The sequence below is a fragment of the Ammodytes marinus genome (genome assembly GCF_949987685.1).
Source record: "Ammodytes marinus genome assembly, chromosome: 9".
Taxonomy (NCBI): domain Eukaryota; kingdom Metazoa; phylum Chordata; class Actinopteri; order Uranoscopiformes; family Ammodytidae; genus Ammodytes; species Ammodytes marinus.
In genome coordinates this window covers 22340015-22358522 of record NC_137213.1, presented here as the reverse complement: position 1 = coordinate 22358522, position 18508 = coordinate 22340015, and the positions used below count along the sequence as shown (strand labels likewise).

The following is an 18508-nucleotide window of genomic DNA, read 5'->3' as shown; positions in this document are numbered from 1 at the left end:
CACACACACACGTCGTGGAAATAGTTGCATGACATCAGACACTAGAGAGTTAACTGAAGCCACTACAACTACGACACAAATCTGCTTTGTTTTTATGACAGCTTTGTTTGGCCTTTGACTTTTTCATTGGAAGGTGTGGTTAGGTCCAACAATGAGGACGCCCTCCCCGCTACTGCTACTGTATGAGGAAGTGCAGTTCTGTTCTATGGTCCAAACGTTCCTGAAAGGAGAAGTGATGCCAAATATAAATCCGTGGTTGAATGAGGGTCATGTGAGCCTTCAATGGAAGTAAAGTTGGACCCTCTGGGGTTGAGTTTGGGAGTGGACATTCCAACACCACCCTGTCCACTAAGTGAGATTTTATTTGAGGCATTGATCTCCTCCCAGTGTTGGTGACCTTGGTTTGCAAGGTTCTTTCAGTCAGTGTCATGATCTAGAATTGAGTGAACGGTGTTTTGAGCTCATGGAAAGGTTGAGGTTTGAAGTAGAACTGATGTGCGTGGAGGGCTTGGTTGTCATGTTTGTGGCTTAAATAGTTTCATTCAAGCTTTCAGTTGCTTTGGTTACTTGATTAGGTCACAGACTGTGACGTTTGCTAACATCAGTACACTTTGTGACTTTCCACTAGATTTTGAAACTTGGCTACATGGATTTTCTCCCATTCAGCCACAACAGCATTAGTGAGGTCTAGGTCAGGTAGGGCTGATGTTGGAACTTGAACTTGATGTCGAGTTTGTGCAGACTAGTCAAATTCTTTCACATCAAACTCGGAAAAGCAAGCCTATATAGACCACTTTTATTATGAAACAGAACAGCTTCATCCCCCCAAACTGTTGCTACAAGTTTTGAAGCACTATCATTATGTCATGGCATTTAATTATATGCTGTAACATTAAAATGAACAACTATGAATTGGATCTAGGGGGCCTGGACCAAACCATCCCATCCACCCTAAGTCTAACAGCACATAACAATGTGTGGAAAGGGCAGCAATAATAATTTATTTCACATCAACTTATTATTATCTCCTTTGCTTTTAGACATTTGTTTTTTGCTACCAACTCTCTCATTGTTCCCATGTGACTTGGTTGAGCATCTCGGAGTCCGTTATTTTAATACTATTTAGTGTGTGAGTGTTAAAAGTCACCATTTGCCATTACGATGAGGAAAAAGAAAATTAAAGAATAGCAGTGCTCTTTCTGCCCGATTCCTCATGGAATGTGGCACAGTGTACTATAGAGAGCTACCAAACTTTTTATAAAAAAAAATGTTGTGATAATTACAAAATCACCTCAATTAAATATGTTTGTTATTGTTCACTTGTAGAATAAGGCCAATTTTTCAACCTTGTGTCCAAATACTTGTTGGCCTTTCCACTATTTTCTTCATAACTGTAGTATGGACAATTTTGATATTTTTTTTAGGGAAATCTTATTGAATATAATTCAAAATTCCTACATAATGTATTTTTATTTATTTTAATGGTTTGTGTTATTTGTGTGCAAACCAAATTGGTACAATCAATCAGTAATTTTTCTCTACATAAAGTAGGTTCCACTCTGACTAGATCAATATTTCCTCTCTTTGTTTTTTCTTCCCGTCAGACATCAGAGTGGGGTGAACCTGCAGGTGTGTTTTGTAAATGACAGCAGCAGTGACAAGGACAGCGATGCTGAAGACAGCAGGACAGAGACCAGCCTGGACACACCGCTGTCACCTGTGGTATGTTACAGCTAAGAGATTTACCCTTTGTTACTGTGGGTGTGTGTGTTTCTGTCTCAACCCAATACTCTCATTGCTCTTTGTAAAAGAAAAAAACACAAGTGGGAACCACATTGGCCATTACATCATGACACCAACAACACTTACACAAGTTCCTCCACACAGAGCAAGCAGAGCTCATCGTTATCCGACCGAGACACAGCGGAGGAGGACTCGGACCCGTTGGATGACTGCGGCGGTTTCTGGCGGGTGCAACGAAGGCTGCAGGAGGAGGCCCGGGTGGCTCTGGCCCTGGCTCGACCCATGGCCCGCATGCAGGTGGAGGTGGAGAGGCAAATCCAACTGCACAGACGTTCTCCGGTGGCTGACTTGGTGAGAGAGAGAGAGAGAGAGAGAGAGAGAGAGAGAGAGAGAGAGAGAGAGAGAGAGAGAGAGAGAGAGAGAGAGAGAGAGAGAGAGAGAGAGAATTACAGATCAGGGAATTTTTTTTTCTTCTGTGTGGAGATTATGTATTTCTTGGGAGATGATCGAGGACAATGAAATACCTGTGTCACATGTGCAGGCGCGCGGGGGGGTGGGGAGGGTTACAGTAAACAAAGCCCAATAGAAATTACATAAGGGACTTACAAAGGCCTGAACATGGTCAGTCTGGGTTTTTAAGTGGATGTGTGAGTTGTAGCCCCTTTCACACATCCACTGTGACTCTGAAATTATCCAGAATTGATCCGGATGAGCATTTCGGGAATGGGCATAACGTGTGTGAATGTGTCCCACACCAACAATCTACTATGTAAGCGGCATGTGAAAGGGTAGATCTATGGTCAGATTCTCCAGATAATTTCCGGAATTCATACTCCGAATAATACTGTTTTAGTCTTTAGTCTCATTTTGACATGCAGTAATGCCCTGTCTATGTGTCTACTCGTGCAGCTTCCCCATCTGCCCCACATCAGTGAGTGTTTGATGAAGAGGAATCTGAGGCGAGGGGACATGAGGGAAATGAGTCTAGGACAGCTGCAAGTCATCACAAATGACTTACATTCACAGATTCAGAGTGAGTAGATCACAAACACACACACAGACACACACACACACACACACACACACACACACACACACACACACACGAAACAAACTCAACATCACAGCAAGATCAACCCAAGCCCCACACCTCCTGTCCATCCAACAAAATTATAAAAATACCTCCATTCAAATATTTATTCCCCTCCACTCTTCCTTAATGTAACACAGGTCTAAACGAGGAGCTGGTGCAGCTGCTGCTGATGAGAGATGAGCTGCATGTGGAGCAGGATGCCATGCTGGTGGACATAGAGGACCTCACCAGGTAAATCTCCTTTTCCCCCCGCTCATCTTTCTCTGTTCTTTGATTCTGTATCTGCCATATTTATCAGATTCTCCTTTTTTATACTGCAGTCTTGTCTGAGTAGACCTGTATAAGCTGCGTGTCCTGTGCTCACACTCATCTACTTCTTCTTGTCTTTGCTGCAACAGGCACGCTCACAGCCATCAGCGGCACCAGGCAGAGAAAGCCATTTCCAAATAAACGACCCGTCTACTACACGTGTCCGTGTCTGCACGCCATCTTACTTCCCGCTCCATGGACTATCACCAATGTTATTAATGGAAGTCGGTGCAGTCAGCACAGATGACACTCCATCCGTGCTGACTGTTTCTGGAGAAATTCATACACCACACACTGTAATGTTAACACACAGACATAATGTATTGCACTTAAGGATGTTGTTGAAAAGGACAGAGGACATCTCCTTGAAGCGGAGAAGTCATCACTTATTTCAGAATGGAGACACTTGGGTTTTGTGCAGGCTTTTCTCTACACTCAGTGGGATTAATCATGCGATTTTTCATAGAATTAGGGGAATCCTCATAGGTCCTTCCCTTATGCTGATTTACCTCTTCATCATTTTGCACGGTAAACTGTATATGTATGTTAATGCTGATGATGACATCTATAAGGGCCACACTTGACTAGACTAAATATCAATTACCTTTGTCTTTAGTTTGTCTTTATAAAAAACGAGAAGGATTGATAAATTCATCTGTAGACATGCTCTGCTTACGTGTTTATAATTTATTTCACAAAGAGCCATGTGTCATCCCTGTTCAACACTGGGATGTACTATTAAACTTCTACTATCTGAGCTGTTGCAATTGAGAAACACTGTGCTGATTTGCAGCTTAGCTTCAAAGTGGTGTTTAAATGCTGCAAGCAGCTTCACAGCAGCAGCTTATTTAAAGATTTACAGATTTGGATGTACCTCGACATAGCTGCTACAGTTTCCAACTGCTTTAAAGATGCATTTATAGATGTACGGACAACACTTTGAACTTTATTCTTATTTGTCAAAAGCCTTTATCTACTTGGTAGAGTGGACAAAATCACAAGATAAGGGTTCAACAATTATATTGGTTAATGCCCAGGGATGAAAAAAAAACTGAAGAGATTTTTGTTCAATGCTCAATTTACTAAGGCTACAAACATGTAAAACAAATATATGGATTAATCAAAGTCTAAACATATATCTATTTTATCTGCTCAGAGAGTCATAATTTATGGACATATTGTATGTAAATGTTAAACAATACTTTATTAAAAGGATAAAGAACATGCCTTGTTGTCTGGCTGTTTTTTAGTGTATTCACTCTCACCTTTTTAAGAATGTCATTTTTTCTTTTTCTATTGTATGTGTCATAAATGTACTGTATGATGATTGTAAAAAGGAAAAACTCCAACAATAAATGTCATAAGCGTGTGAACTATATTTATATTTGTCTGGTTTTCATGAGAGTCAATTTGCATGTTGTATTGCAGTTTACTCTTCATCAAGTGCACATTAGGAAAGCCATTGTGCTCTCATTGACATATTCTTCGGATTTTGCACAAAAAATTAGCAGTGGGGTTTCTCTTCACACATTCACACTTGTTTTGACACATGCGTATGTGAATTATGTAGTTTTTTCGAAAGTATCGCGTGCAAGAGGGGAACAAGACTGACTGTGGGGACAAAAATAAAACATACACCCTTTCAGTTAATACAGATCACTCAGTAATATTATTAGAAAAATCAGCTTCACCTTCAAGAATCAATACAATTAATTTCCATCTCAAATGCCTGATCAGAACCTTTCAATAATTTAAAATTATAAATTTACTATATTTTTTCACTGAATGAATTTAAAATAGAAATCATTGTAACGACAAAAGGCTATTAACTTATATCACATCATACAAGATGTTGTAGTTATTTTTTTAACTTTTTCTCTGTCTGGCATTTAGGTTAGATTGGATTAGATAAAATAAAATATGGATTTATCGTTCACCTTGGTGGAGATTTGCCATTGGCTTCTCTCAAATGAACACATTACACATAGCACAATACAACATTACAAACATAACAAAAACACATCAGGGACAGAATGTAGTGCGAATTAACAAGTATTTGAATAAAATTATATATTTTTTATTTTGTTATTATCAATACACAGGGACATGGACAAATGACATAAACTGTGTCAAAATGACAGTTTATGTCATTTGTACACAGGGACATGGACAAATGACATAAACTGTGCAGGATTACAGTATAAAAAAGCACAGAGCATAATGCTTTCACTCATGCCCTTTATGTCAACAATGAACAGTAACCAGTGTGAAGCTGCTGCATTACTCATCGTTGTTTCTGATCATTCCAGTTTCACCATAACACTCGGTGATATAGGGAAAGAGTACACACAACCTTGAATTCACAGTTTCAATTTACAGTTTTAGGTGTCAACAAACTGCAACATCACGAGGGAAATCCCTTGCATCAGTCAGGGTATATAAAACACCTAGGGATGTCTGAGTTAAGTCACTAACAACAAATAATCTGAATATCAACCCAAGATGCCTGTGAACAAGCTCTGTGAGTATTTTGTAACCTGACTTGATGCTATCTTTTCTGCTCGAGGCAAAGCAGTTGAACTTTGCTGAACATTACATTTTTCTTGTCAGACTTCTCTCCTGCTCTGCTGCTGCTGGTGCTCACCTGTCCGCTGTGGCAGGCCGGCCAGTCTTTGCCAGTGATGAGTAAAGGACCGATGACGGACACGTGTGTTTTCCACGCGCGGACGCTTCTACAGAACATCACCGACACACTCACAAAGGTGGGACAGCAGCAATAACTCATTGAATATTGAATTCTACATGTCCATCTTGAATATGTCTTTAAAATTAATTGATTAGATTTTCGATGTATAGAGTAAATTATCTTTGCCTATCCCAGAATAAGCTGTCCAGGGGATTTGAATGCAAAAAGCAGAGTGTGGAGCTGAACATGGAGACTGACACGGCATCTGTTTGTGCACCAATGGTAATTAATGAAAGTTCATATATACAGTATATTTCAAGTTTGAGATGGTCAGTTATATATATATATATATATATATATATATATATATATATATATATATATATATATATATATATATATATATATATATATATATATATTATGTTATGTTGAAATCTGTATTACTTCAAATCGAACTGTGTTTGTTCTACAGGAATCAAAATGTGCAGAAATTGTGAAGTCTGAATTCGATCAGGTAAGTTGTTCTTAATAGACATATGGATAACCTTTTTTATTGTTTGGCTTTTCTACTTTTCTATATTTCTAAGTGCCTATGAAAGTGCAATTACTTTCAGTCAGTGAAGATAATGTATGTTACCTCACTTACACTGTTACAGTCTAGTAGTGCAGTCCAAACAACCATTTATGATCATGTGTACAATGTGCAGTTTCTGTTTCTGTTGACACTGCCATAAATGTGTTACATTAAATTATATATTTCTGCAATGAGGTCATTATAGTCATAGAGTACAAGACTGCTTAATATTCAGAAGTGTTTGTTGGTATTCTGCTCCCCCTCATGTGTGTAAAGGGGAAGGACCAAAAAATGGAAATGCTTCTTAATATATTGTAGGCCACCATTTTTACGATGACCTCAATAATTAACATGAAACACATTTGAAAGTGTCAAAAAAACGGAACATTATGAGCTCTATAACAATAGATGTTATGGCAGGATTACACTGTCCAGATGAACCTAATAAAGTAACCACTGAGGGTATGGACACAAAATGTACTGTATACCGTATATTGACTCTACAATTGTCCTTTCCTTTCTTTTTCTTCTTCCAGGACTCGTGTTTGACAAACATCGGAGAAGATCTGCATCACTACTACACATTTCTAGCTGCTCAGCCCAAACCTGACAGTGACCTCACTAAAACTGTTCTGTCCAGCCTCAGAGAACTCATGGAGGTAACTCGTTTTACACAAGGCCTACAGTGTTGTTTAAGGCTATTCACATGAACACTTGCTGTTTCCCAAATCATCCACTACAAATGTTTTCAATCATAAAATAGGATTTGGCTTATATACCTCAAAAAATTTGAATGGATGGGACCTGTTAAGAATGATTCTTTTTCTCTCAACAGAACTGCTTTGCATGGTCTCTGCCAACAGACTTGGCCTTGGATGAGGTAAGACATCTCTTAAGCACACCAGTTCTTCTTAGACAATGTTTGTATTTACTAAGGTAATGCGGAGTAAAAAGTGTCCCTTGGCATGTCATTTTAAGAAAATCACAATTTTTTTGATTTAGGATTGAACAGTGTAGTACACCTATGAATGTATTTTGAAAGAGCAGTAACAGTCTGACTGGAATATATCTCTTATGTTATTCTTCTGTGTTCCTTTAAGGCTGCTTCAGAGTGTCCAAGCACCTACGAGGAAAGACTGAGCCTCTGCAAAGTGCTGAAGGGCTTCCAGGTCCGCACCATCACCATCAACAGAGTCATGGCGTACATGAACTCTGGTGAACACACTAAATGAAACCACTGAGCTCTAACAGCTTAGTAGTTTTAGAAAGATATGCAAAAACCACTTTACATACAAATGACAGCAACTAAGACCCACTTAATCTAGTTGTGGCAGAAAACACTTTTTAGACTTTTTTAAAGATATATTTATTCATGTATTGAAAGACAATGATATTTATTTATTAATATTTGTTTCATTCTGGACTATTTATTATCAACTATTTATTATAATGTTATTCACTTTTTTTAAGAGTCACAACAATAAATATTTTTCCTGCATATTTCCTGCTGATTTATTATTCATTTATTCACTGTTATTTTTTTGTCACTTTAAAGTTGTTTTCCATAACAATAAAGGGATAGTTCAGTATTTTTGACGTGGGGTTGTATGGGGTACTTGGGTATGGTTAGTGTGTTACCTTATGGAGATGACAGTCAGCGCATTCACTAGAAGGAGTTTGGGGGAGATGGCGCTGTAGCAGAAATAAGCCTTGTACTGTCAGGGTCAGATGAAAAAAGTTTCAGAGTTATACTAACAGAATACAACGTAGTGTTATAGGGAAAGTCCAGCATTTATTGTTAACATACTATCAGGTGAGCGATATAATGTTGGTAAAGATTATTCCAAAGGATATGAAAGTAAGTCAAAAGATATTCAATGTCTGGTTTAGGGTTTGGAATGAACTAATACTGTAAATGTGTCACAATGACAGCGTTGGAGGAGTCAATAGAAATACAGCAGATAGTCAAGTGTCACTACTTATCAGCTATAGACAGCAAGGAATTAACAATCAAAAGTTTTCTTAGTCAGCTCAAGACTGTGATGTTTTCATGATTCCTGTAACTCACTAAACAGATGTATGGCAAAGTTCTGGTTATCATGATGTAGTGTCCAAAACAAACTTTATATTTCTCAGAGTGCCACTGCTGAATCTCATCTTTTCAGCCTCTGTCTGAAACGCTCCATTTTAGAGCCTAACTCTAGATTCAAACCGGTTAGATTCAGGGGGTAGCATATCTGGGGGTTTCCTTATCACAGGTGGAGGTAGTGCTTAGTTAGGTTGGCAATGTGGTGTGCTCTCCTCTTTATGACATCAAATGGGGAGAAAAATCTGCATGGGGATTTTGAACAAATGTTTTCAGAAAGGTGGACCCGAACCACCCTCCCTCTCGATTATGGAGTCTCTTCACACATATTTATATTGAAAACCCATTAAAGCTGGGGTGGAGGATTTGGGGAGAAAATGGCAGTTGGGATAGAGATTCAAATCCAAATACCTCAACCGCTCCACTTGTTCTCTTTGGTCCCTCCCCTCCCGCTCTACACCAACAAAGTCGTGCCAAAGTGAATGGACAGTCCCAACAGCCAATAAGAACAGAGAATCGGAGCCTCGCTCTGATTGGTCAAAGTGTACAGCTCATGTTAACTTTGACCAATCAGAAATCATATGCCCCAGCTTTAAAGGTGCCTATTGCATAAAAGATGACCTTTAAGTTTTGGGAAAACATGTTTGGAAATTGCAAGTAGGTTGTATTAGTAATTTATAAAACCCCGCTGAAAGGGAAATATAGCAATTTACTCAATAAGCGTCCCTTCTGTGTTCATGGGAACTGGCACAGCTGAGGTCTGTGGCTGCTGGAGGGGAGGATTGAGAGTGATGGTGACCTATTACGTTCTTGCCACAAAAAAACGTGTGAGAAAATAGACATTTATTTGAAAAGCTGTGTCAGGGGGAATACTATTGCGTTAGCGATGAAATAAACTGATTGGAGCTTCACTAAGTGCTGATGTACTTTTTCTCGATGGAGAGTAGGCCTACTATTTCCTATTTTTAAACTGTTTAACTAAGAGTTAACGTAACACACTGAAATGTTGAGTATTCACCTGTATTATTGATTATTATTATTATTATTATTATTATGATAACCCCACCTAAAATCATATTTAGTTTAAGTAATGAGAAATGTGATACTATGCTACTTAGTGACATGAAATGTTGTGCTATTTACTGCCTTATGTTTGACTTGTGCTTTGTACAGCATCCTTTAAAAGATAACTAAATATAATGGAATTGTTTTATAATCCTTTTTAAAAATGTCTTTTTACAAAAACTTCAATAGAAAAAAGACATCAGAAAGAAACTTCCTCTCATGCTGCATGTAGCCGCAAAGCCTGTCTTTCATAAAGTAGGTCAGACTAGCCTGAGATGCAAAACCCAGGGCAAAATATAGCTTGCACTCTCCTCTACCCAATATGATCTTGTTTATAGACAGCTCCTTCTCCTGTCTTCGTAATTTCAGGCTACTATATATCGATAGTGCATTAACATCTTTGCACCTTAACCTATTATTTACTATCTATGACCTTAACACATTGCACCTTAACCCCATGGACCCACTAACCTGAATGTAACCTAGGCCTACAACTGTGCATCTCCAATTAATTATTAAATGGTTGCTGACGGGGACACTCGCCTACTCGTAACCAACTAATAATAAGTAGATACAAATTACTTCGAAGCTAACAAACTCAGCTCATATTTGAAGTTGTACTGCCGCCTGGTGGCTATCTTAGCGTTTGACATGCAGGCTAGCTTAGTAGTAGGCCTACCACTATTAATTAATTACTGTCATGGACTTCACATGTTAAACACTCTTCTGTTGACATATTTCAAGCGACGACAAACAGACACACCTGACCGAGTTAAACATGGTTGTAAAAAAGAAAATTTAAAAAGTCACACTCAGCGCCCAGGTGTTTTTGAGGAGTTCAAATCAGACAGACAATTAGGCTACTTCCAGCTGCGGCCATATTTGCAGTGCTCGTAGGCCCGCAACTCCTTACACACCTGTCCGAGGCCAAGAATGGAGCGCAATTTTCCGAGAACCTCATGGTGGTGCTTTATCGTCCTTGTTGCAGTTTCCACACTCACTGAAAGCCGGTTTTCGTACAGCCGAGGCCAAAGCGCGTCGAGCTACCACATCCACACAAGCAGTAGGTCAACTGGCGGTGACTTCCAGCCTGTTGACCTGACTTCGGTCAAACAGCAGCAAAGGCCCCCGGAGCTCAGCGTGCGGCCTCGACCTGTCGTGGTCCAGTGCTACCCGAACTCGATGACGGTCGTGGTGCAGGCGGATATGTTTGACACGGGCCTTCAGGTGGAAGGCAGCCATCTGCGCCTGGGCTCGGATCCAGTGAGTGGAAGGAGTGCATGCGGAGCTGTCCCGTCAGGAGAGGCGGAATTCACCATGCAGGCCCACCAGATGGACTGTGGAACTATACTCTCAGTAAGCAATTTCGAATTGAATTTTATTTTGAATGGGATGTGTAGGTCTACTATAGGGGTACCTCGAGGAGAAAAATAAGATGAAGATTAGGCCAATTTATTTTGCATTCCGAGAATAATGTCAACATTTCAAACAGCCTCTAGGTTATGATACAGCTTTTAGTGAAGTAGGCCTATTGACAGTTGCACCATGTTGCACCATTAGAAACTCACCTCCACACTCCCAGGATGTGCATGTAGGCAGCGGGCATGGCAGTTCCCTTTCTTAACTTAGTAGGCCTAGTTGACTTAATTCTCAAAATGCTAGAAAATAAATACTGGGTTGAGGATAAAAGGCCCATCTTGGTGTTTCTATGTATATTTTTATAGCCTACACTCAATGCTGACATTGCTCCTTTGCAGTCGACAAAAGAGAAGATAATCTATTCAAATGTCCTGGTCTACTCGCCTGAACCTTCATCAAATGGTTTGATTAGACTTGATGGAGCAACTGTTCCAGTTGAGTGTCATTATGAAAAGTAAGTCCTGTGCACACACTAACACATAAGTTGTATACATGTCCTGTTGGAACCAGCTTCTTGGATTTGACCTTCTAGAACATTTGTTGTTTGTAAAATGTTTCTCGAACAGGCTGTTTTTATTTTCAGGAATTACGCTGTGGATGGCATTTCTCTGCAGCCCATCTGGGTTCCCTCTGTTTCCATAGCCTCAGCAGAGGATCAGATAGACTTCAGTCTTTTACTCATGACTGGTATTTAACTGAATCATTTTTTTTTAATATTCTGGGGCATCTTTTAGAATAGTGTTTCCCAAAGTTTTCATAATTAATGCTTCTCTGTTGCAACAGAACTTTAGATTTATTGAATTCAATCTCCCCATTTTTTTTATTTTAATCTTCAGAGGATTGGCAGTTTGCAAGAGGACCTCATGCTTACTTCCTGGGTGACCCCATTCATATTGAGGTTTCTGCAATCATTGGTAACCACATGCCACTGCGAGTCTATGTTGACCACTGTGTTGCCACGTCAACTCCTGACGCACAGGCTACGTTACGATATGACTTTATTGAACATTATGGGTGAGCTCTTCTATCAGATCCTATGACCCAACCAACCATAAAATGAACATCACAATGACATTATCTTCTAGTTTTTGTAATTTCTGTTGAACTTAAACTGTCTTCCTAAAATGTGTCTGTTTTTTTTTTTTGCTGCCTTTTTAAACAGATGTCTTGCTGATGCTTCCCTGACAAACTCCAGCTCTCATTTCCTACCAAGGGTCGAAGAGCACAGGCTGAGATTTCAGATTGATGCCTTCAAGTTCTATCAGGAGCCCAGCAATCAGGTTGCTTACTCAATCTATGTTTGTTATTTCTATTGAAGGTGTATTGTCCAAAGTACATGCCAGTGTAATGGGGATGCTTTAGTTACTGTATCCTGTTCAATATACATGAGACCGAAAAGAGGAGTCTGATCCTATTCCAAACTAAATTGTCTCTCTCCTACAGGTCTACATAACCTGCTACGTGAAGGCTGTTCCGCTCAGCTTAACAGTCAGCTCTCGGAACAGAGCCTGCTCTTTAATTCATAACCGGTATTTATATAATGATGCAACAATAATCTAATACACATCATGGTTAGTTCTCCTTAGTGTTGCACTATTAGAAAATAAAGAACAAAAGCTGTACCTTGTTAAGCCACATCATCTGGAAATGTTCTCCATCTATAACACTTGCTATGATGATCTCAATTTCAAATAAGTGAGTTTTTCTTAATTTTGAGTTTCCTCCTCATCCAGATGGATGTCTGTTGACGGGGATGACCAGGCTTGTACAAGCTGCAATATAGCCCTTCGGGTGGTGGAGCCTCTGCACACAGAACCTACCAGAACTGCCATCGGCACAACAGCACGGCCCCTATCGCCTCCACAGGAGCCTTCAGTCAACAAAAGAACGGGACATCACACAGCCAATTTTTTCCGTTATCGTCCAGGGAGCCGCCAGATCCAACATGACAAACCTCGGCAATCCTCTGCTAGATGGGTGAAGAGAGCAGCCGAGGTCAAATCAGGTGAAGTGAAATAGACATTTTGCAGAATTCTTAGTTTTATTTCTCAATCTACATGAATTTCTTACACTAACTTTATGATCGTATTTTACATTTAGCAAATATTTAAATTAGCCACATATGTACTGACATGTTTTAAACAGACTTCATAGTAAAATCTGACTGTTTGAACTCAATTAATGTATGTAATCAGGCTTACATACAGTTTGCATTCAGTTGATAAGCACAATATATTTTAGAACAATCGATGGTTAAATCAAAATTGTATTTGAATCTAGCTGTTTTCATGTGGTACAATTTACATTTTAGTGACCCTTTTTAAGTCTTAAATGAGAACCATATTTGTTTACAGAGCAAACTATCCGGGTGGGACCAATCACTGTTCTACCATCCAGCAAAACGGACACAAAGGCAACATATCTCAAACAGGCACCATCACCAAAGAACAGGTCTCCCTGAGACTCTGAATAGCACAGTGGAGACTGCACAGGAACAGTTCATTGCTGCCATAACAGGACAAACAAACATTTTGGACACCATTGACGATCCCTGTAAGCGCATAGATTAATCATGTCATTTGAAAATGCGATCTTGCTGAACAGTTTTCCTGTGGATTTACTCCCAGCCCTCTGCAAAGTGAAATTACTAATTTATTTGTTACAGTTGTTGTATTTTCAGTACAATTTACAATCCTTTCCTTCCCCCAATAAATATTTTACATTCACTTTTTTTGTTGCACCTGCTCTATACAAGACATGAGCATCACAATTGTCTCAATTATCTGATATATGATCTCTACAAAACCCAGTAGCTAATTGCCAATAACTGTCTTTGTAGAAAACAATTTAATTAGCATTGAGTTTCAAGCACTCAAAGTCATTAGGCCCAGGATGCAACAGAAGTGGACGTGAAAAAGGATGTATTGTGTGTTTGTTAACAACACAAACGACACACAATGCATTTTTTCACATCCACTTCAAAGATTCATCCAACATAGCAGCCATTTTGAACTGAAGAAAAGGGACAGACATGCTATTAGGGAGTACTTCCCTCCTTCGCCAACCACAATCTACTCATCACAGTCACATTATTGATTAATCAATGTGAGGTTACAGGATGTAATATATAATGTTGGTTTTGCCTGCCACATCCAGTAAAAATAAGCTACAGCTCTATTGTAATGGCTCACTTTGAAAATTCTATCAAAAGTGAGTCATCTAAATATGTGTATAAGAATAAATTCATGAAAGGTTGCTCGGGACTGGCTAAAATGATATCAAGTATCATTTCTGTTGTATCCAAGAATATAAGAGTTTTTAGTAGAAGTCCTTGTTGACGTCCCATGTTTTGCACTTCCAGCATCATGTATAATAAACAGCATTCTAAATGGATGTCGACCAAAGCATTGCAGCCTTTTAAGGAAGGACCTGACTTGACCCCTTAATGCACACGAGTATTAATATTGCAAATGGAAAGTCTGTTTGCTCTTGCCAGCTCGAACATTTAGTTATTTGGGTTTAGTTGTGTCAGCACCTTTGGACAGCGCCCCTCTTTGAGCGCTATCCGTGGTGCTGAAACTTCCACCCTGGTTTCGGCAGGCAGATTGTTTTTAGGGTCCCCTCCCACCTTTACGATTAATCCCTCGGGGCATTTTGCCGGTACTTCAGACACGACTGGTCGATCTCTGTGGCGTCTGTTTACTTTCATATCATATGAATGAGCCATTGTTTGTGCATGTGTTTACGATTTGCTGGGCGGCATCAATATACCCGCTAAGTGCATAATAAAGCAGGCTTACTGAAGCACACTTAGGAGTTAATGTTAAGCTTGTAATCATATGACACATCCAGCAATCTGTGTATATTCAAAGTTGGCAAATACTGAGTAAACTGAACTGAGTTCAATGTGTGGACAAGTGGACGTATTGTTCTGTTGTTTCGTTTCCCTCTTTTCAGTATTTTCGAAACCTACTCTAGCCATGCGGTGGGTCGATAATGGCTCTGCATCAGCGTTTCAGCCCATTATCCACGAGTGAATCGTGTCATCAGCACCCTGTTTCCCAAGCTTTACCATCCATTTAACGGATCATCACTTCACTTTGAGCACAGCAGCGATGGGTTTCTACAAATGTCAGGCGCTGGCGGTGTTCACTTTTGGCTTTCTTGTTCGCGCAGTTGTTTATTCCATCAGAAAATGTGGACAGGACATCTGCCGGGATGAGCAGGTCTGCTGCATACAGGTAAACACCACCACCGTCACCTGTTGCAAACAGTTCGTGGACCAGACTTACTACAACATCGCAATGGTCACCCGGAAACTTTCTGGGGTGCTTATTATGCTGCTTCTGTTCGCTGTCGGATACTTTGTGCAGCGAATGTTGTGTTCAAGATCCCGGCAGCTCTCACCTCCGCTGCATGACGGACAGCCGACTGGTACCAGGTCACAGGAACCGCTCGTGGAGAGCTGTACACATGAGATGTTCATGGACCCAACTCCTGCCTGTCAGCTGCCCACATACGACGAATGCAAAGGTCTGCCGACATATGAAGAAACGGTGCGGGATGGGGGCAGGGGGCGGCCGGAGTCCAGCATTAGACAAGCTACATGACAAAGACTTCGGTTGGAAAAAAATGGGGCTTCACTTTACAGCACTACAGATACATCTAAGATTGTATTTTATAGGCTATCAACCAATTGGGTGTGTCAGATATGGCCTAAAACCTACTTGTGTGCTACCTCGCCCGCAGCAAACTGTACCTCTGTGCAAGACATTTTTGACTCCATAAATGGTCAATTATTGACTGCTCAATGTTCATTTGATCCCAACAGCGAGTGTTCATGTTTGGTTTCCTTTTCTAACAAGGCAAGCTTTATTACTGGTATTAAATGAGCTATATCACTCCTCATTCAAACATCACTTAGAACAATATAGGGGTTTAAAAATCATTTTGGTTGGTGTTTGCTGTGCAGGACACTTGTTTTAGGCCATTTAATTCATCAGGAATTTTCTTGAATTAACGATGTATTTATCAGTTTAACATTATACCACTGCAGACTAGATGGGGTAAAAAATGATTTATCAGCATTTTAACTACATTCCCTCCATCGCCATGGGTAACAACATTTATAAATGCATTATTTTGTGTAGTCCTGCATAGTAGTCCATATGCACTTTCCTTGCTGATATATGTGAACATAGAGTCCAATGTACCTTCCCATGTCATTATCGATTATGTTTAATAATTGAAAGAAGACATATGCTTCACAAACCTTTGTACAGAAACTTACTCATAGTTTTATGGCACAGAAGCCTAATATTCTTCGCTTGTTTTTTTTCTGTGATTATAGTATGATAACTATAGCCTAACACATTCACTCACTCTTTAGAGTCTATATTTCCAGCTTGGATAGGCCTAATAATGCGCAAAAAATACATGTATATACTTTACCAAGAGGTATTATCGAATTATTGAAAAGTGATTTATCGTTGGTAGGCCTATACAGTCTAGATTTTGAACCAATACTTTGTCAATAGTCATTGGTTTGAGAAAAACAACTTAATGTCTTCTACTGGCTTTTATGTTGTGCACCCTTTCCTTAATATTGTCTTTCATCGGCCCAGACTCTGGTAGTTTGACCATTTGGACCACCTTTCTGAAGGCTTCTTCCACTCCAAATCCCGTCGACGCAGAACAAGGCTGGACGAACCAATCCCGACCTGAGCAAATCCTTTTCATTTTAAACTTGTCCTTGATCTCGGTGACATTCAGGGCGCCGTCCACGTCCTGTTTGTTGGCGAGGAGAATCAGCGGTCGGCCCTGCAGCGGCTCACTCCTCAGAGTGTTTTCCAGCTCCCTTCGTGCCTCCTGCAACCGCCCCTTGTCCGAGCTGTCCACAATGAACACGATGGCTGCCGCGTCCTGGTGGTAACTCTTCCAGTGCTCGCGCATCTTCCCCTGACCACCGACATCCCACACGGTTAAAGCGATGTTTTTACCGCTCTTTCTCGCTTCGAACATTTCCACGTTGAATCCGATGGTGGGCACGGTGCCGACGCACGCATTGTGCTTCAGTTTGTAGAGCAGAGTCGATTTGCCAGCGTTGTCCAGGCCCAGAAAGAGGACTTGGGCTTCTGGTAGTTTAGATCCTCGCAGTCCCATGGCGAATTGGGAGAGTAAAAAGCCTGTCAACTCAAGAGGGATAGGCACACATTCCCCTTACAGTAGTCTTTTGACGCAATGTTTGCTTAGTGCGTTGCCCGGGGTTTAATACATAAGCCATTGGCTCCTTGCTGACTGTAACTAATAGCTCACTGATAAGGTGCCACGCCACGCCAAGGGGCAAAGTGTGTTCCAACCAGAGCATATCCTTCTTTATAGGCTGTATAGATCCAAAGTTATTACCTCTAAGAGCAATATTGTTATTTTGCGTTTTATGTAATGACAACTTGCTTATCATGCATGGGTTATAAATGGTTATTTTATTGAAATGCATTTTACTACTTATCATATGCTTTAAGTATCTAAAGCACGTTGAAATGGCGAATGAATTAATTCTCACTAAAAAAACATCCTCTTGTGAATGAGACCGATCAAAGGTTAAAGGAGTATTTTTTTAATACAGTGCCATGGTGCACAGTGGCTTGGATACATTGTTGCACACATGAGATACAATCAATTATTTTTGTCCTTTTTATCAGACGTGATATAGGATCAATCACGTTGAATCCTATACGTGAAAAGTAAACATAAACAATATGTAGACAGCACCAAAGAAAGAAATACAGTCCCCTGCTGACAAATCGTCACTTTATATTGTACAATAAAGCAGATATAAAAAAAGGTTGTCATTTGTCTTTAAATGATTAATTTCAACATACATTTCAAACTGCCCAGCTGTGTGTAATCCTCTCGACACAATGAAATGTCAAGTGGATGCTGGATCCCTCTGAAGCTGAATCACCCCTTTCTCTAAACCACCTCAGCCTTTTCGAAGCTTCTCAAAAACAAAATATTCAGTTACATTCTGGACAAACATTCTGTCTTCAATCTCCGGACCATCACATTCCAATACCATCAATATAAATAAATATACATTCTCTTTGTATTACATATAAATAAAACAGATTATTAAAAATACGATGAAAGAGAAGGACAAATAAAAGGTTGGTCTGTCGTTGGAAGGAATCAGTTTTTATCTTCGGCCAAAGTGCAATGTGTTTACAGACCAAACTGTTTAAATCTTTAGAACTGACTCAACCCAAGCTCCCTTCTTTCATCTGAACTTTACTCCAACTTTACTGACAGTTAAAACAATCACATGTCAGTGCGCGTGAGGCACGGCACTCTTTACTTCCTCTCATCACCTTGCTCGAAAACAGTCTGACACTCTTATGTGTGAATGTCTCAAATACCAAATCAATAAATCACAGTGATCAGTCCAGCCAACTCTTCCGTGTCGCTGAGACGATTTGAATCCATCTTGACTGGACTTGAAACGCTGCCTACACACGCTCCAGCGTGGAAGCG

The 18508-nt window shown here is 40.0% G+C and overlaps 4 protein-coding genes across 4 annotated transcripts in view; 3 read left to right on the top strand and 1 right to left on the bottom strand.

Annotated features, from left to right (window-relative positions):
* Positions 1-3286, top strand: part of LOC307255407 (schwannomin-interacting protein 1-like) — a gene marked incomplete at both ends in the record, with an annotated part of 6230 nt that extends 2944 nt beyond the window's left edge. Inside the window, 5 exons of the mRNA XM_080034089.1 lie at positions 1605-1722; positions 1888-2094; positions 2653-2776; positions 2974-3067; positions 3235-3286. Coding sequence (XP_079890215.1) covers positions 1605-1722; positions 1888-2094; positions 2653-2776; positions 2974-3067; positions 3235-3286 — 595 coding nt within the window. The remainder of the gene's footprint in view (positions 1-1604; positions 1723-1887; positions 2095-2652; positions 2777-2973; positions 3068-3234) is intronic.
* Positions 3287-5647: 2361 nt separating this feature from the next.
* On the top strand, positions 5648-7640 carry LOC307255406 (interleukin-12 subunit alpha; the record flags this gene model as incomplete). Its single annotated transcript, XM_080034088.1, has 7 exons — positions 5648-5666; positions 5756-5907; positions 6027-6113; positions 6307-6348; positions 6945-7067; positions 7244-7288; positions 7509-7640. The coding sequence occupies 7 exons, from the start codon at positions 5648-5650 to the stop codon at positions 7638-7640; spliced, it is 600 nt and encodes a 199-aa protein (XP_079890214.1).
* A 2852-nt stretch (positions 7641-10492) lies between these two features.
* Positions 10493-12997, top strand: LOC307255404 (zona pellucida sperm-binding protein 3-like; the record flags this gene model as incomplete). The annotated part of the gene is made up of 7 exons (XM_080034086.1): positions 10493-10915; positions 11317-11432; positions 11562-11665; positions 11815-11992; positions 12141-12258; positions 12422-12507; positions 12712-12997. 7 exons carry the CDS (start codon positions 10493-10495, stop codon positions 12995-12997), a joined length of 1311 nt encoding a protein of 436 aa, XP_079890212.1.
* A 3540-nt stretch (positions 12998-16537) lies between these two features.
* On the bottom strand, positions 16538-17140 carry arl14 (ADP-ribosylation factor-like 14; the record flags this gene model as incomplete). Its single annotated transcript, XM_080033638.1, has 1 exon — positions 16538-17140. One exon carries the CDS (start codon positions 17138-17140, stop codon positions 16538-16540), a length of 603 nt encoding a protein of 200 aa, XP_079889764.1.
* Positions 17141-18508: the final 1368 nt, after the last annotated feature.